The sequence below is a fragment of the Erpetoichthys calabaricus genome, chromosome 17, assembly GCF_900747795.2.
Source record: "Erpetoichthys calabaricus chromosome 17, fErpCal1.3, whole genome shotgun sequence".
NCBI lineage: Eukaryota > Metazoa > Chordata > Cladistia > Polypteriformes > Polypteridae > Erpetoichthys > Erpetoichthys calabaricus.
Genome location: NC_041410.2, coordinates 71,993,744 through 72,010,928, shown reverse-complemented (window position 1 = coordinate 72,010,928; position 17,185 = coordinate 71,993,744). Strand labels below are relative to the sequence as shown.

The following is a 17,185-nucleotide window of genomic DNA, read 5'->3' as shown; positions in this document are numbered from 1 at the left end:
TGGCAAGAAGGATGTTGTGATTGACTGTTTCAAAGGCACAAGAGATATCCAGCGGGATCAGGACCAATGACATGCTGGTAACTCTTGCAGGTTGTGGCTGGTCAACCACCAGTGTCATATCAGTCGAGTAGTTCCTGTTGTAGCCATACAGTTTGGTGTTGCTCAATCCATTCTGTACAAGGAAGGAAGAGACCTGGTTAGAAACAACACGTTCAGGTGTTTTGGAAAAAAATGAAAGTAAAGAGACAGGCATGTAATTGCTGATTTGTGATGGACAGAGTGTTGGTTTTTTTGAGAACTGGGGTCATCAGAACATGTCTGAAGATGGTAGGAAATGTGCCTGAGCTGAGTAAGGTGTTAATGATTTATGCAATTGTAGGAATGAGTGAGGGGGAGATTTCCTGTAGGAGAAGTGGGGGAATAGGTTCAAATGGACAGGTGATAGGAGAGGAGGTTGGAAACGTCAGTGGCAGGGATTGGAAAGAATGTGAAGAATGTCGGGTGATGTTTGGAAGGAGTCATACTGGGTGGGAGTGAGGGTGAGAACTGACTGCTGATGGAAGTCACCCTATCTTGAAATAAGGTGGTGAAGTCATGAGCAGACAAGGAGGTTGGTTAGGAGGTGGAGGAGGGTTAGAAAGGAAAGTGAATGCAGTGAACAGAGAGCATGTGTCAGTGGTGCTTTTAATTTTGGACTGATAGAACCTTACCATGATGGCGTTGATGGTGGCAAAAGAAAAGGATGCAAGAAGGGACTGATACTTAGCCAGGCCCGTCTGAGCCTTTGACTCCCTTCATTTCCTTTCGGTTGTCCTGAGGTCAGTCCATTGATTGTGGAGTGCTTCTGAAAACCAGGGACAGGAGGGTCTTTGATGTGCAGGCCCGAAAGACAGAGAACAAACATTGTCAGGACAGGAGAACAGACACAAGTATAGGGTGTCTGTGGCCATGTTGGTGTTGAGACAGGAGAAGTAGTTAGGAGGAAGAAGAGCAAAGGAGACTATGGAAAAGAAATGGGTGGGAGAGAGGAAGCAGAGTTGACGGGGGAGGAGAAGAGTGAAAAGAGGGAAGCAGCTGAGAGAACTGAATGAAAAAGTGGTCAGGCATGTGTGAAGGGGTGACAGTTGCATTTGTGGGAGTAACAGTTGTGTGAGAAGACAATGTAAGCAAATTGCCAGCCTTTTGAATCGGTGGGGTATGGAGCTGTATGATGTTAAAAGGGGAAAGAAGTGCAAGAAACTCGGCAGCATGAGGGTTGTCCAGGTGGATATTCAGGTCCCTGAGGATTAGAAGTGGGCTGCCATCATCTTTGAAGGAAGAGTGCAGTCCATCCAGCTCATCAAGGAAGATCCTGAGCAAACCTGGAGGGCACAAGACAACAACAATGGTCATGTTAATTGGAAAGGAGACAGTAATAACATGGTATTCAAAAATAGTAAAATTGCATCCATTGGTGTGAATTTCCAGGTCTCAGATGTAAGAATACCTGTGTAGCCCCCGACCCCGACCATTGGAGCAGCAGAAGTTGAAAGCAGAGGAAAGTGCTTTTGGTGTTACCATGTTTTCTGGTTGAATCCATGTCTCTATCAGAGCCACCACTTGGAGGCCCCTTTGTGTGGCAAAAGCTGGAATAAAGTCTGCTTTGTTGACTGCAGACTGGCAGTTCCACAAAGCCAAAGGAGAATAGACTATATGTGGTGGTGGCTTGATGCAATGGACAATGGTTGTCTGGATTTCTCCCTCTCCTGCTAAATAGGTGAGAGAAACATCTTCTGTTAACAGCGGGAATGTATTGTTGACACATGCTGAAGATGACATTGACAGGAAAACAAAAGAAGAGTAACTTAGTCAAGTGGAAGTGTCTGTTGCCTTGTCCGGTAGACTCGCAGTCTTCACGCAAATAGGCCTTTACATGAGGAGGGCTGCACATAAGGGCTGACGCTTGCACAACAGCGCCCTAAGTCTCTTTAAGTATGGAGCAGCAGTGAAACAAGTTGAGAGCCATGAAGCAATTAGCAACACAAAGCAAGGGACAACACTTGTTAAACTGAATGAAACTATGCAATAGCAGACAAACAAACAAAGATGGTGATGGATTGCTAATTTTGAAGCAGAATGATAAGCAGTAAAATCAACTTTATTGCAATAATAATATCTAAGCACAGAGCATGATATGTAAAACACAAGTATAATCACTGAAAGAAATACAAACCTGAAAACACCTCTCCTGAAACAGACACCTAGAAACCCAGAAGTTACTTGCCTAGCGTGGAATCGGGATATACCCTTGATCCAGTGATCATAGACAATAAGAGTCTTGCAGTCCTTCAGTATCTTTTGTGACTGCTTCTCACAGCCTTCATTGCTTTCCACCTCTGGCTTATACATCCAAGGAGCATCTAAATCTACACTTGTCAGATTTTGTAATACTTGTGCTGAAGAACATAACATTTACTGGCCATACAGCAAGCAGGCAGAAAGTCATGTCTCTAGATTTTGTGATCCAGGGTATGCCAAAGATGCTTTATGTGGTCAAGGACAGGAGAAAATACTGGTCATTGCAAGACTATGGCCTAGACGGCAGCATTCATTCTTCAGGATAGCTGTGACCACAGCTGTTTGTGAACTGACATTATCCTCCTATAGAAACAGATTTGTAAGAGGTGTGAGCAGTGGGCCTATGACAGGTCACCTTGCTGTAAGGCCAGTGGCACGGAGCCTGTCCCTTCTATACCACATCTGAAACAATTTCTCAGAAGAACCAGTCTAATGTATTGAATCCTGCTCTGATGTGGTCACTCAAGAGAGACCAGATTTTGGAAGGTCTTTCAGGAAGTGAAGTAGTGCAAAGTATACCTCAGAATTTAATTCTCTCAGGTCCAAAACCCCAGATTTGCCTCCTCTAAAACTGCAAAACACCACAGAAAAAGCACAAAAAAAATTCACAAAATATACTAAACATAACACTGCCTTTCTGGTCTTTGAAATCTTGCCTAAAGTTAGTACACAGTGAAGCAGCTGCATGCGTAGTGTGTGGTAATGCAGATGCATGTCATGCATGCCTACATCATGCCAATGTCCCACTCCCTTTCTTCTGGTGATATTCAAGGCATGATGAAATGTTCACAAAACTGTCTAAATGTGATCTTTGTCTTTCTGTGATCAAAACTTTGAATTAAGGTCCTTTTAAAGATGACCCCAACAACCATGGTCGTAAGTTGAAATGTTTCATTGCACAAAGCTGTAATGCTTTCTGAGAGGGCCCCTCTTTTATAAAAGTTCACAAGCCTGAACTATAGTTTTTCAATCGAAGTTTCTTTTTTTCCTATCAGATATAATTATATTTGGTAATTTAACCACATTTACTCTCTGAGATGTGCTATTGGGCTCTATTCAGCATTTATGTAAACTACAGAACAGACTATCTTTTAAACAAAATTCTAAAAGATCAAGAGTGTTGTTATTTATTATACCCAGTCGTCAGTGTGTTTTACTAAGCAAATAATTAATTGCTGATATTTAAACCTTATACTGTAGTTTCATTACTTCATAAACCTTTATCTCATATAGCATCTTTCACAATGAAAAGTGCTACAATTCTTCTGTAGACTGTCAAGTTGGGGAGCATGCACTGGTACAGTTTGTTTCCGCACCCACCACACGACAAAACAGCTCGGGATCTCAGTTGGCAACCTCCCCAGGCAGACGCGCGATCCAGTCCCACCCTCCGGAAATTACCCTCTATATGTCGCAGCCAGGTGTTATGTGGGCATCACCTTGGCCTGGTCCAGCCACTCGGGGAATCGCATCACATGGCCATAGTGCCTGCATTTATATGATCTATTGGTAAATGAGACGCGATAGAGAAGTTAATTTCTCATCACTAGAGAATGTCCATTAATCCTTTCATCTTGTGAAATAGCTGCTTCTGAAACTGTTGTCCTACTTGGTTAATTCAATTTACAACTTTTGCATCATGTTAGGGGTTCATTCTTAATAAAGTAAAGTTCTTTGTGTCAAACTTTAAACAAGATGCTTTAAGCAAGATGATGTAATGTAAGAATATGGTATGTGCTCCTTAAGAGTGATTCTGAGCACATACATGTATTTCATTTAACATTCTGTTTTGTGGCATGTCTAATCATTCACAGAAAAAAATACAACTAACAATTCATCTGTCCATTCATTTTCTGAACCTTCTTATTCATTTAGACGTTCATGGGGAAACCAGACATATCCCAGAGTAACTCTGGTTGTCTTTTGATGCTTTTGTCCTGTTGTTAATTTCGTTTTTTGTTTATATGTCTAGTATTTCATAATGTTAAGAAACTCTGGGGCACTGGATAGTGATCATCTAGCAATAGATATGACAGACTAATCCAAAGAAAATTTAAGATGTAACATTTCTCAATAACCAGTGTAAGAGCCAATCTTTGAAATTTAATGCTTTAAGTTAAACTCATATTACGGTTTGCTTAATTTTAAAATATAATTTTCTTTAATAGATTATGTTATAACCTTTTATTCACTGTAAGTTGACATGAAATAGACCCTTCTTAGCTATATCTGTAATACAGTGTGTTAATTAAGTCAGTTTTTTGGAATAGGTACATTGCTAGCATGGACTGAAAGACCCATTTGCAGTTTGTAAATGGGATATGCATACAGGTCTGACTGTTTTAAAAATGGTTCAACTGTATGAGCAAACGTAAAGAATGAAACAATATATATATGCTTTAAACAGAACTTCTATTAAACAAGAACCTTCCTTTCTTTACTATATCAGTTTTTTCTCTATTTTGTGTGAACAGTTTTCCCTTGAATTTTTACAAAAGCTTTTATAAAATGAAGATATTTTGTCTGTGGAATCATTTCAATGTGTCAAGCTATTGCCAGAATCCAATGAAGGAAACTAAAGCTGCAGAACTTTGTTAATTAGGGTAAATGCAGCTACAATGGGCTTTCTACCATAGGTCTCATTTGTGGATGGAAAATATATGGCAGTGCAAACAGAAAGAAACAAACATTGCTTGTAGTTAATCTCTTTGACTAAGTAAAGTTATTGTGCCCATTTTCATATATATAATAGTGCAAACGCATTAATTGGAAACCTTATACAATACTGAAAGATGGCCACAAGAACAAACAATGGCAATATTTATTTTAAATATATTTTAATATAACACATTTTTCATTTTCAAGCAAAAGCATTATACATAATTAAAAATATTATTAAAGCACAACATAAAACAAACACAATGGAATATGTACATACATGTTGTGATTTTTTTTTTTCCATAGACTCTGTCTTTTGTGTTAAAATATGTAAATTGTATGTTATTACTGTGTAGCTTATTACAATGTAGAAGAGAACATTACAAACACATTAGGGCCCAAAAGCTGATTGTTAGAATCATCCTTTGACAATAAAAGTAATAATCTGTCTTTGGTGGTATTTGTACAAAAGTGAGAAACAAGAAAAAATTAAGAAAACATTGTCTCTTGATACTTTGTGTTTTTAGACTGTTAACAGTGGAATGACGTTTGGTAGTTTGTCAACCAAGCATCTAAATACTGAAATAGTTTCTTTTTGTTGGTTGATTCCCTGCCCCCTCCCCCCAACTTACCCTTTCCAGTCAAGTTTCCGGCAGTCAACTCGCTCTCTCTCAGACACCCTGCGTAAAAGCCAGCTATGGAGTGGTGTGGTAGCCATCACTCTTGTAGAAGGAAGAGGTCTGCCAGAGGGTGAATTTTCTGTTCGTTTCAAACTGGGTGACCAGAAGTACAAAAGCAAGGTAATTTTCTTAAATGAGTGTTAGTATTTTTCACCTTTTAATTTTAAATGCTATAAGTGTTTCTCAGAGCAATATATTTATGACCTTGTTTTTGGAATAAAATGTTCTTTTATCCTGCAGAAGAGGGTTTGCTTTGTTAGGTGTTCTCCCTTTTTTTGTTCATCTGTTTAACATGGGCCCTAGTCATCTTTTAGAACCAAGCAGATTTATCCATTATAAAAGAAGCCCGGACACAGACAGACACTGAGACAGCCAAATGTCCAAAAAGCACACTTTTATTCTTCTTTTTTTCTTCAACACGCAGCCACAATAAACTCACAATTATTCAATCCTTTACTTTCCTTCTGCCACCTCCACTCCTCTCTTGCAAGCTCCGTCCTCTTCCACCCGACTCCGGCTCCCTGAATGGAATGAGGCGGCCCCTTTTATAATGCACCCGGATGTGCTCCAGGTGCTCCCTGATGGCTTTCCTACAGCACTTCTTGGTGTGGCGGAAGTGCTGCATGGGCACCCGGAAGCAGTCTGGGTGTACCTGCTTCCTGGTCCGGTAGCACTTCCTGGTATGGCAAAAGTGCTGCAGTCCAAGGCTCCATAGTTCTTCGGGTGCCCCCTAGTGGTAGTCACGGATCCCAACAGGGTTGATCCTTCTAGCTCCGTGGCTTCCACATCATCCAGGATGGCCGCCCTCTTGCGACCTGAGTAAGGAATTGCCCCTCTCCTGGTCCCCTGCTTCTCCAGGCCACCCAGTGGGGCAAGGTCCCCAGCCATCCATCACACCATCCATTTACATATCTCCCTTAATACAAATTTAGAAGTTACTATTTTTGTGGGTAACTGTTCTAATCACTTTCTCTTTTTGGTTTACACCTTAATCCAAATAATAATCCAAAAAATAAATAAATAATTTTAGATGTTGTTTCCCCAAATATAGATGGGTGTGTTTTGTTTTTGTTTAAATAACCATCACATTTCTTGCATCACATAATACAAAAATGTCCAGTGTATATTTGATTTTTGCAGATTTTGTACAAGACTGGCAACCCCCAGTGGAGAGAAAAGTTTGATTTTAACCACTTTCATGACAGCTCTTCTTTACTTGAAATTGAGGTTTGGGGAAAGGAAGGCAAAAAGAGTGATGAGTGCTTTGGAGTGTAAGTTATATCCTGTAAGTTTTAAGTGTAACCTCAATGAAACGTTGTTCTCCACTTCCTTTTAGATTCTCAGGTCAGCAACCCAGGTTAAGGAGGTTTTATTTTATAAAAGTAAAATAGTTTATTGTTCAAATGCAGCGAAGCACCCTGCAAAGGGTCTTCATTATCTTTTAGTGTTTAGATTAGTGAATTAGTTCCAGAGGTCACCACATATTAAGAACACTTTAAACACTGATATTAGTGTGTTTCATGCATTAGATAAGTTTGAGAAGACAGTTCTTTAGTTCATATCTGTACTTTTACAATAGAATATTATGCTTCAGCTGGGTAAATATTAACTTGTGGGATGTGGTAATTGTTTATTTTTTCACTGTTTCTTGTGAAAATAGGCTAACCAATTTTGCTTCTACTGATATTTAATAAACTTATGATTTTTACTGATTATATTTATTGTACACTAGCAAAATACCCGCGCTTCGCAGCGGCAAAGTACTGCCTTAAAATTGTTATTAAGAAGAAAAGTAAAAATTTTTAAACTGAGGGAAAATATACAAATAATTATTTGTTAAGGATCTCTTTGTGGGCGGCACGGTGGCGCAGTGGTAGCGCTGCTGCCTCGCAGTTAGGAGACCCGGGTTCACTTCCCGGGTCCTCCCTGCGTGGAGTTTGCATGTTCTCCCCGTGTCTGCGTGGGTTTCCTCCGGGCGCTCTGGTTTCCTCCCACAGTCCAAAGACATGCAGGTTAGGTGGATTGGCAATTCTAAATTGGCCCTAGTGTGTGCTTGGCGTGTGGGTGTGTTTGTGTGTGTCCTGCGGTGGGTTGGCACCCTGCCCGGGATTGGTTCCTGCCTTGTGCCCTGTGTTGGCTGCGATTGGCTCCAGCAGACCCCCGTGACCCTGTGTTCGGATTCAGCGGGTTGGAAAATGGATGGATGGATGAATGGATCTCTTTGTATACCACGTTGTCAGTTCGGCCCTCTGGTTGTAATATGACCAAGCTGTGCGCTGAGCTTACTCTTGAGCATGCAACGTACAGTTGGCCATATGAAAAGCAATCTTGCCTCAAATCAATGCCAACCTTTTATAGGGTTTGTCCCTGAGACTTATTAATTGGAAATTGGAGGCGTTTGAATTGAAATCAGAGATCAGAGGCTATAACGGGGATGCGAGGAATAAAAACTCTCTCCCCTGAGCCACTGCCAGTAAAAATAGTTGCCTCAATTAGGTTCTTTTGCAGACACGTGACTTGAAGTCTCGTGCTGTTACAAAGTTTCGGTGGCTGTACGCAAATCCACAATCTGCTTTTTTTGAGCCAAACCTGTTGTTTTCGTATGAGCCGCTTTTTATTATTGGGATCGTACCTAGAAACAGAAGCTCTATTAACTTGTGGATTTGCGTGCGAATATTTAGCGGCAGCATCTCTATGAACTTGTGGATTTGCCTGCGAGTATTTAGCGACAGCGTGTCTGTTAACGTGTGGATTTTTCTGCGAGTATTTGGCGGCAGCGTCGCGAAGTTGTTTCCGTCTGGCTGCATCAGAAAATGTACCATGATTGTCTGACATGCCTCCTTTTTACTGTTTTCTCACAGCTTGGATTGCTGCTGTCATAATCGGTTTGAGTTTCATGGTTTGTTTCAGTTACGTTAGTATTTGCAGGACTTGTTGTGTTGAAGTGACATTCAGCATCTGTCAAGCGTTGTAAGCATACAACCGGTTCCGTCAATATCTTCGTATCCAGCTTTTGAGAGTTGAAACATTCATAAACATCAAAGTGTCCGCTACTCAAATCTTCACCTGTGAATCTAAGATGTTTAAGAGGCATTGGTGATTCTCCAAACATGTAAAATAGGCAGGCAGCCAACTACGTGGGAGGCGTGGGGATGGGGGACGCAATATAGGCAGGCAACCAACTACGTGGGAGGCCGGGGAATGAAGGGCGCAACCCCGCCTCACACGGCGACTGAGCTGCAGGCTATGGACGTATATATGTACGTAAGTAGGATTCAGTTATGACCGTTATGCGTAGAATTTCGAAATGAAATCTGCTTAATTTTTGTAAGTAAGCTGTAAGGAATGAGCCTGCCAAATTTCAGCCTTCTACCTACACGGGAAGTTGGAGAATTAGTGATGAGTGAGTCAGTGAGTGAGGGCTTTGCCTTTTACTAGTATAGATTACCATTTTGACAAAGGAGAAGGTGGATGTTTTAGTCAAATCTATAGTCAATAAGCTTTGTTTGTTTTTAATTTTTTTTTTTTTTGCATGCAGAAGCAAAGTTGATTTGGCAACATTACCCAAGGAGCAGTCCAATCTGATGGAAGTGCCCCTTGAGTTCTCTCAGGGCAAGGTGATTATTTTGATGACTCTGAGTGTTTGCACTGGGGTCTCCATATCAGACTTGTGTGCTTGTCCACTTGCAGACTCCAAGGAAAAGGAACAGATTCAGCAGAGATATGTAAGTTCACAATTTTATATTTGCATGCTTCCATAAATTTTGAATGCTATGGCTGCAATGATGTTATATATTATGATATTCTAATAAGATATGATAGTGTATAAGCTTTTCTTGGAAGCCTTTAGTTCAGATATGATGAAGGACATATGTTTATGTATATATTTGTGTTAATTCACTTGTTTTTATTTCGTAGAGTTTCGGCAACTCCTTCAAAAATATTAAGGATATTGGATTCCTCCAAGTAAAAGTATTAAAAGCAATGGATCTTTTAGCTGCAGATTTTGCAGGTAATAAATACAGTGGTTAATATACAGTCAGCAGTGTTTTCGTTTTCCTTTTTTAACAATAATATACATACAGTAGCTGTTGTTCGACGTTTTGGCAGTTACCCAGTTTTCTGAGTAGCCTGAAAGGTGCTGTTACTTTGGGGTGTGTGTGCATACAGAATTATTATTTTTATAACAGAAAACGCTTAGCATTTTAGAATATAGCATAACATGAAAAAAAATCACATACTTTAGCACAAAAATTAATGCTCCTTATTGTTGCCTGTAGTCTGTACAGTATGTACAGAAGAATGGAGGGAAGTATACCTCCACTGAGTTACTGTCATATGCCATGTCTGTAGCCTCCTCATGTGTTTTCTTAATACACCTCTACTTTTGTATAGTAGGCCTCACCAGTTTGCTTCTATCCACTGTTCTGCTTTGGACAAATATACAAAATAGCAGATGTACTTAACCACTAGCACTACTTTTATGCCCCTTGTTCCCCATTTATTCTTAAGAAAACTCGTCTCTGCATTTGTCACTTGCAAGAGTTTCCTTTACAGATTTTAATTGTAACTTAAACCATATTATTGTTATGTGCATTTTAATGTTCTGAATGAATGATAAATCATGTTTACATATTTTTTATTTTTATGCAATGGCTCATTTTGACAAAGTAACAATTGAAAATCCATCCATCCATCCATCCATTCTCTTCCGCTTATCCGAAGTCGGGTCGCGGGGGCAGCAGCTTGAGCAGAGATACCCATACTTCCCTCTCCCCGGCCACTTCTTCTAGCTCTTCCGGGAGAATTCTGAGGTGTTCCCAGGCCAGCCGGGAGACATAGTCCCTCCAGCGTGTCCTGGGTCTTCCCTGGGGCCTCCTCCCGGTTGGACGTGCCCGGAACACCTCACCAGGGAGGCGTCCAGGAGGCATCCTGATCAGATGCCCGAGCCACCTCATCTGACTCCTGTCGATGCAGAGGAGCAGCGGCACTACTCTGAGCCCCTCCCGGATGACAGAACTTCTCACCCTATCTTTAAGGGAAAGCCCAGACACCCTGCAGAGGAAACTCATTTCAACCTCATGTATTCGCGATCTTGTTCTTTCGGTCACTACCCATAGCTCATGACCATAGGTGAGGGTAGGAACATAGGTCGACTGGTAAATTGAGAGCTTTGCCTTATGACTCAGCTCCTTTTTCACCACGACAGACCGATGCAGAGCCCGCATCACTGCGGAGGCCGCACCGATTCGCCTGTCGATCTCGCGCTCCATTCTTTCCTCACTCGTGAACAAGACCCCGAGATACTTGAACTCCTCCACTTGAGGCAGGATCTCGCTCCCAACCCTGAGAGGGCACTCCACCCTTTTCCGGCTGAGGACCATGGTCTCGGATTTGGAGGTGCTGATTCCCATCCCAGCCGCTTCACACTCAGCTGCGAACCGATCCAGAGAGAGCTGAAGATCACGGCCTGATGAAGCAAACAGGACAACATCATCTGCAAAAAGCAGTGACCCAATCCTGAGTCCACCAAACCGGACCCCCTCAACACCCTGGCTGCGCCTAGAAATTCTGTCCATAAAAATTATGAACAGAATCGGTGACAAAGGGCAGCCCTGGCGGAGTCCAATCGTGACTGGAAACGGGTTCGACTTACTGCTGGCAATGCGGACCAAGCTCTGACACCGGTTGTACAGGGACCGAACAGCCCTTATCAGGGGGTCCGGTACCCCATACTCCCGGAGCACCCCCCACAGGATTTCCCAGACGGACACGGTCAAACGTCTTTTCCAAGTCCAGTATGTAGACTGGTTGGGCAAACTCCCATGCACCCTCCAGGACTCTGCTAAGGGTGTAGAGCTGGTCCACTGTTCCGCGACCAGGACGAAAACCACACTGTTCCTCCTGAATCCGAGGTTCGACGGACCCTCCTCTCCAGAACCCCCGAATAGACTTTTCCAGGGAGGCTGAGGAGTGTGAGCCCTCTGTAGTTGGAACACACCCTCCGATCCCCCTTCTTAAAGAGGGGGACCACCACGCCGGTCTGCCAATCCAGAGGCACTGTCCCTGATGTCCATGCGATGTTGCAGAGACGTGTCAACCAAGACAGCCCTACAACATCCAGAGCCTTGAGGAACTCCGGGCGTATCTCATCCAACCCCGGGGCCCTGCCACCAAGGAGTTTTTTGACCACCTCGGTGACCTCAGTCCCAGAGATGGGGGAGCCCACCTCCGAGTCCCCAGGCTCTGCTTCCTCATTGGGATTGAGGAGGTCTTCGAAGTACTCCCCCCACCGACCCACAATGTCCCAAGTCGAGGTCAGCAGCGCACCATCCCCACCATATACAGTGCTGACACTGCACTGCTTCCCCCTCCTGAGATGCCGGGCGGTGGACCAGAATCTCCTCCAAGCCGTCCGAAAGTCATTCTCCATGGCCTCCCCAAACTCCTCCCAAGTTTTTGCCTCAGCAACCACCAAAGCTGTATTCCGCTTGGCCTGCCGGTACCTATTAGCTGACTCCAGAGTTTGAAAAACAATTGAAAAACTGAATTAAAATGCTCTATTAAGTTTCAAGATAAAAAGGTTAAACTGGTTATTTTGTATTTTTGAGCGGCAGCATTGTTTAATCCTTCTCTTGTACTTTGTGGCTGACTTGTAAATGTTATGTATGTTCTATACTATTGCCTATAACATATTGCCAATATACAAGTAATCTGGTGACTTATCATTTGCTGAAGATACAGTATGGTATCAGTTTTGGAGATAGTGTCAATTGCTCTTATGTACAATAATCATATATTCCAGTAATCGTTAATAAGAGCAACATTTAATTCATGGAAGTCACATGGTATCTGAATCTTCTATAGATCTCATCTTTGACAATGTTTTATGCATCCTTTGAATAACTGCACCTCAAATGCAGTCTTTAAGGAACATACAACTCTGATTATGTGCACATTTAAAACTTAGAAATGTATGACAGTTTTTTTTTTTTAATATTCTATTAATATGTATGACTAAAATCAGAATTTCTGGTGACAGTTTAGATATAAAGAAGTTTTTCCAGCCATGTCCATCTTATCTCTGAATCTGTATCATTCTAAGGCAACACAGTAAACAGGAATTTTTTATTATAATTAAAATGAACTGAACTCCAGCATTGGGGAGATACACACTTCATCAATTTGAACAAATTATACTCTAAGTAAAATGTCTACAAATACTGTAGACAACTGGTCTGCACATGTCTGTCTTAACCAAGGTCATACAAAATATATTCAGAACTATGCCATTAAGCTCATGCCTCTCCTGTTTTAGGAATGCCGTATTTAATAAACCAATAAAATAATAATTAAATACTGTACTTTCATATGTGTATGTTACATATCTATGCTGGTGTGAAATGATAATAATTTTTACTAAATAAAGTAAAAGTTTTCATTACCAAGATTTTAATCCCACGTTTGCAGGTGTAGTTTTCTAAAAATAAAAATGTCATTTGAGCAGAAGAAAAGCTGATGATAAAACATATTTGTTTCTTTGACAAGTTTATAATTATTATGGATTGAAAGTACCATCTACATTTCTAATTTGGACCGACGTCCTTAATCACATGCCTTTGAACTTTTAATAATAATAATATTTTGATATCAATATGAAATTATTTGAAATTAATTTCATCTTTAGAATTTCTTTTAGCATAACATATATCAGCAGTCCACAATTAAAAGTGAAACTATAATAAAGATGCCCATTCTCTTTATCCTTTCTTTTTTATTATTTTCTGGCTGCTAAATCAGTAGCCTGTTTTCCATTGTATAAGGTTAATTGTGTCTGAACACTTTGGCTATCATACACAATATATTTGTTTTTCCATGTTTTATGCACATAATACACAACATTGCATATGTTATAAACACATTAGCTGGTGAATTTATTTTGGTTTTTCAAGATACTCACTGAGAAAGGCGCTATATAAAATGTTGATTGATTAATGGAGGAAATGTCAGTCTTCATAATGTTGCCCAATTCATGTTTTTCATATATAGACTATAGAAAAGCTAAATAATTTATTTGTATCAAGCAGTATTAAGTATTCTGAGGACCTTTATTGTTAAATTATTCATGTTGTTTGAATTATTACTCTGTGCTGAATTAAAAAATATGCCTGCTTAATATATAGTAATTAGGAAGAACAATTGTAAGTTCTAGTTTGCAAGTCAGTGCCTTGGAAGTTAAATTTAGAGCAGATTTTAAAATACTCCTTTTTGATATACAAAGTTGTAAATGCCTTCACTCCAGCTTTAAATGTATTCACTTTTTAATATCTGTATTGAAAAATGCATATTGCAGTCATATACTGCTTGACACATTGAAACTATGGTAGGAAGCAGAGCCTTTTCACTATAAGGATACCAAACTCTGGTAAGACTCTCAGTTTTACAGGTGCCCCAGTCATGGGATATATTTCAAGCCTAAGAACACATTATTCCTGTATAGTATTCTTACAGTGTGTCAGAGTTGGTGCTGAGGCTACTAGTATTACTTTTAAAAAGTAAGTTCTCTTTTTATTTTTTGGTGTTATGTGGCACTGCTTTGCTTTACTAAAATTTTGCACAGATAATTTTAATAATGTATAGTTGTCTGCGATTGGCCATTCATATCTCATGTCACAGCTATGCATAAATGACAGGAAATAAATTTCTTCTGCGACAGTTCATCTTTATGCATCATTATGCACAAAGCTTGAGTCAGATTCTGTTGAATTTATTGAGAACAAAGTGGTTGATGAAGGACTTGATGCTACATTTTATTTGTAAGTATTTTAGTATAACTTTGAAGCGTTGTAACATGCATTTTTACAGCTCAAGCATCATGGGTTCAGTTACCATAACAACATGGTGTCTGGTTCACATTTTACCTATGTTAGTTTACTGAGCAGTCCTCTTTCAATTACTACTTAGAGTATAGGCAGTGTTTCTTAGCATACCTGTGAGAACTGTTTTGTTGTACTTGTGCCTCTCGAAGTTTCATATGATGATCCCCCCCATACTTCAACCAAATATCGATATGTCATTAGCACATGAGAGAAGAAAAAAACATCTCAGCTAGTGGCTTGTTAACGGTATAAAAGCCCCCTGTTTTCTAATTGCCTGCCAACCACCCCAAATACAGCAGAAATCAGAAACAAGCATGATTTAAATAGATAAAAAAAATTTAAAAATTGATACCTAAAATTGGTAGTTTTAGGTGAGCAGTTGGGATTATGAAGTTGGTACTTGGTGAAGTAAGCACAATCAGAAATGGGATAAAAAAATCTCACACAGATCTGTTAAACCTTTGGTGTCAGGGGTGGGGCAAATTATGTTGTGAACAAGTCTAATGTGCTTGTTACCAAGTTACTGTCACCTGTGACTTAAACATGGCTAAGAAACACTTGTCTATGTGCATGTGGCTAATGACTGGCTCTACGCTCATGGCTGCCTGTTTCCTGCCATGTGCCCAGGGCTATCAGGAAAGGCATTGTCCCAACCCCCATAAACCAGCACTGCAAAACACTTTATGTATTTAATTTATTCCAGACATGAAATTCAAGAAAAAAGCAGCAATACACAATAGATAGATACTTACTGAACTTCTGCCTGCTATTGCAGTTGACCCACAGTACAGTAATCCCTCGCTATATCGCGCTTCGCCTTTCGCGGCTTCACTCCATCGCGGATTTTATATGTAAGCATATTTAAATATATATCGCGGATTTTTTGCTGGTTCACGGATTTCTGCGGACAGTGGGTCTTTTAATTTCTGGTACATGCTTCCTCAGTTGGTTTGCCCAGTTGATTTCATACAAGGGACGCTATTGGCAGATGGCTGAGAAGCCACCCAGCTTACTTTTCTCTCTCTCTTGCGCTGACTTTCTCTGATCCTGACGTAGGGGGATTGAGCAGGGGGGCTGTTTGCACACCTAGACGATACGGACGCTCGTCTAAAAATGCTTGAAAGATTATCTTCACGTTGCTATCTTTTGTGCAGCTGCTTCCTGAAACGACATGCTGCACGGTGCTTCGCATACTTAAAAGCTCGAAGGGCACGTATTGATTTTTGATTGAAAAACAAACTCTGTCTCTCTCTCTCTCTCTATCTCTCTCTCTCTCCCTGCTCCTGACGGAGGGGGTGTGAGCTGCCGCCTTCCACAGCTTTGTGCCGCGGTGCTTCGCAATACTTAAAAGCCAAACAGCCCTATTGATTTGTTTGCTTTTCTCTATCTCTCTGACTCTGTCTCTGCTCCTGACGCGCACTCCTTTGAGAGGAAAATATGTTTGCATTCTTTTAATTGTGAGACGGAACTGTCACCTCTGTCTTGTCATGGAGCACAGTTTAAACTTTTGAAAAAGGAGACAAATGTTTGTTTGCAGTGTTTGAATAATGTTCCTGTCTCTCTACAACCTCCTGTGTTTCTGCGCAACTCTGTGACCCAAGCATGACAATATAAAAATAACCATATAAACATATGGTTTCTACTTCGCGGATTTTCTTATTTCGCGGGTGGCTCTGGAACGCAACCCCCACAATGGAGGAGGGATTACTGTATATATGTGAATTGCAGCACCAAGATCCCATCTAGTGTCCAAAATGTAACGCCTGTTTTTCTGTGGTAAACAGAAATTGTTTCAAGGGTGGTATGAAAATAATTTTGAAAGTAAAGTTTTGGATGAGAACATAATCTTGCACATATAGTTACAAACTGTTCACTTGTTGCTTCAGAGTTATTTATTGTGTGTGTGTGTTTCTAAAAATGAAAAAAAGCTGTTACTGCAAAATTTGTTTTGAGAAATTGTCTAGGTGGAAGACAATAAATGTTTCCAAAAAGGGACACTACGTTTCTAAAAGGGGGAATCCTTGTGCCAAACAGTATAACTTTTCAATGCTATAGGATATGAGGCTTTAACATAGGTCACTAACTACAAGAAACAAACATCAAACAGTTCTGCTGATCCCAGTCTGCCTAATCAGTTAAATCAGTTTTATGGTCTCTTTGAAAGACAATGGGACATATATCTGCCTGATGGTCTCACTGTTACTACTCTACACTCCTCTTCTTCTTAGCTTTCTCCTCCTGTTATCACTACAAAAGACATCTGCAGCTTATTCAAAGAGTAAAATATTAAAAAAGCTGCAGGCCGAGACCTTATTTTCCCCTCCACACTTGGGCACTGTGTAGACCAGCTGTCTACAGTATTTGTAGATGTTTTCAATCAGTTTCTGGATATGTGCACTGTTCTTGCCCTGTTCAAGAGATCCACCATCATTCCAGTAGCAAAAAAATCAAAGGTCACAGGTCTAAATGACTACAGACCAGTATCTTTAAAACTAAAATCTCCAAAGCTTGCGAAAATATTTGTAATGCTGGGCCACCTTAATTTTACTTACACCTCCTTATCACAGTGTTAATTGCGCACTTTTATGGCCTTTGTTTTGCAAATGCGTCAATCAGCCACAGGCAGGCAGA

At 40.6% G+C, this 17,185-nt stretch overlaps 1 protein-coding gene across 2 annotated transcripts in view; it reads left to right on the top strand.

The window, feature by feature from the left end:
• The window catches only part of mctp2a (multiple C2 domains, transmembrane 2a), a 339,546-nt gene that overhangs the window by 159,929 nt on the left and 162,432 nt on the right, over positions 1 to 17,185 (top strand). For both annotated transcript variants that reach the window (XM_028823594.2, XM_028823595.2), the window contains 4 exons: positions 5,637 to 5,795; positions 6,816 to 6,946; positions 9,214 to 9,400; positions 9,594 to 9,687. In XM_028823594.2, coding sequence (XP_028679427.1) covers positions 5,637 to 5,795; positions 6,816 to 6,946; positions 9,214 to 9,400; positions 9,594 to 9,687 — 571 coding nt within the window. The remainder of the gene's footprint in view (positions 1 to 5,636; positions 5,796 to 6,815; positions 6,947 to 9,213; positions 9,401 to 9,593; positions 9,688 to 17,185) is intronic.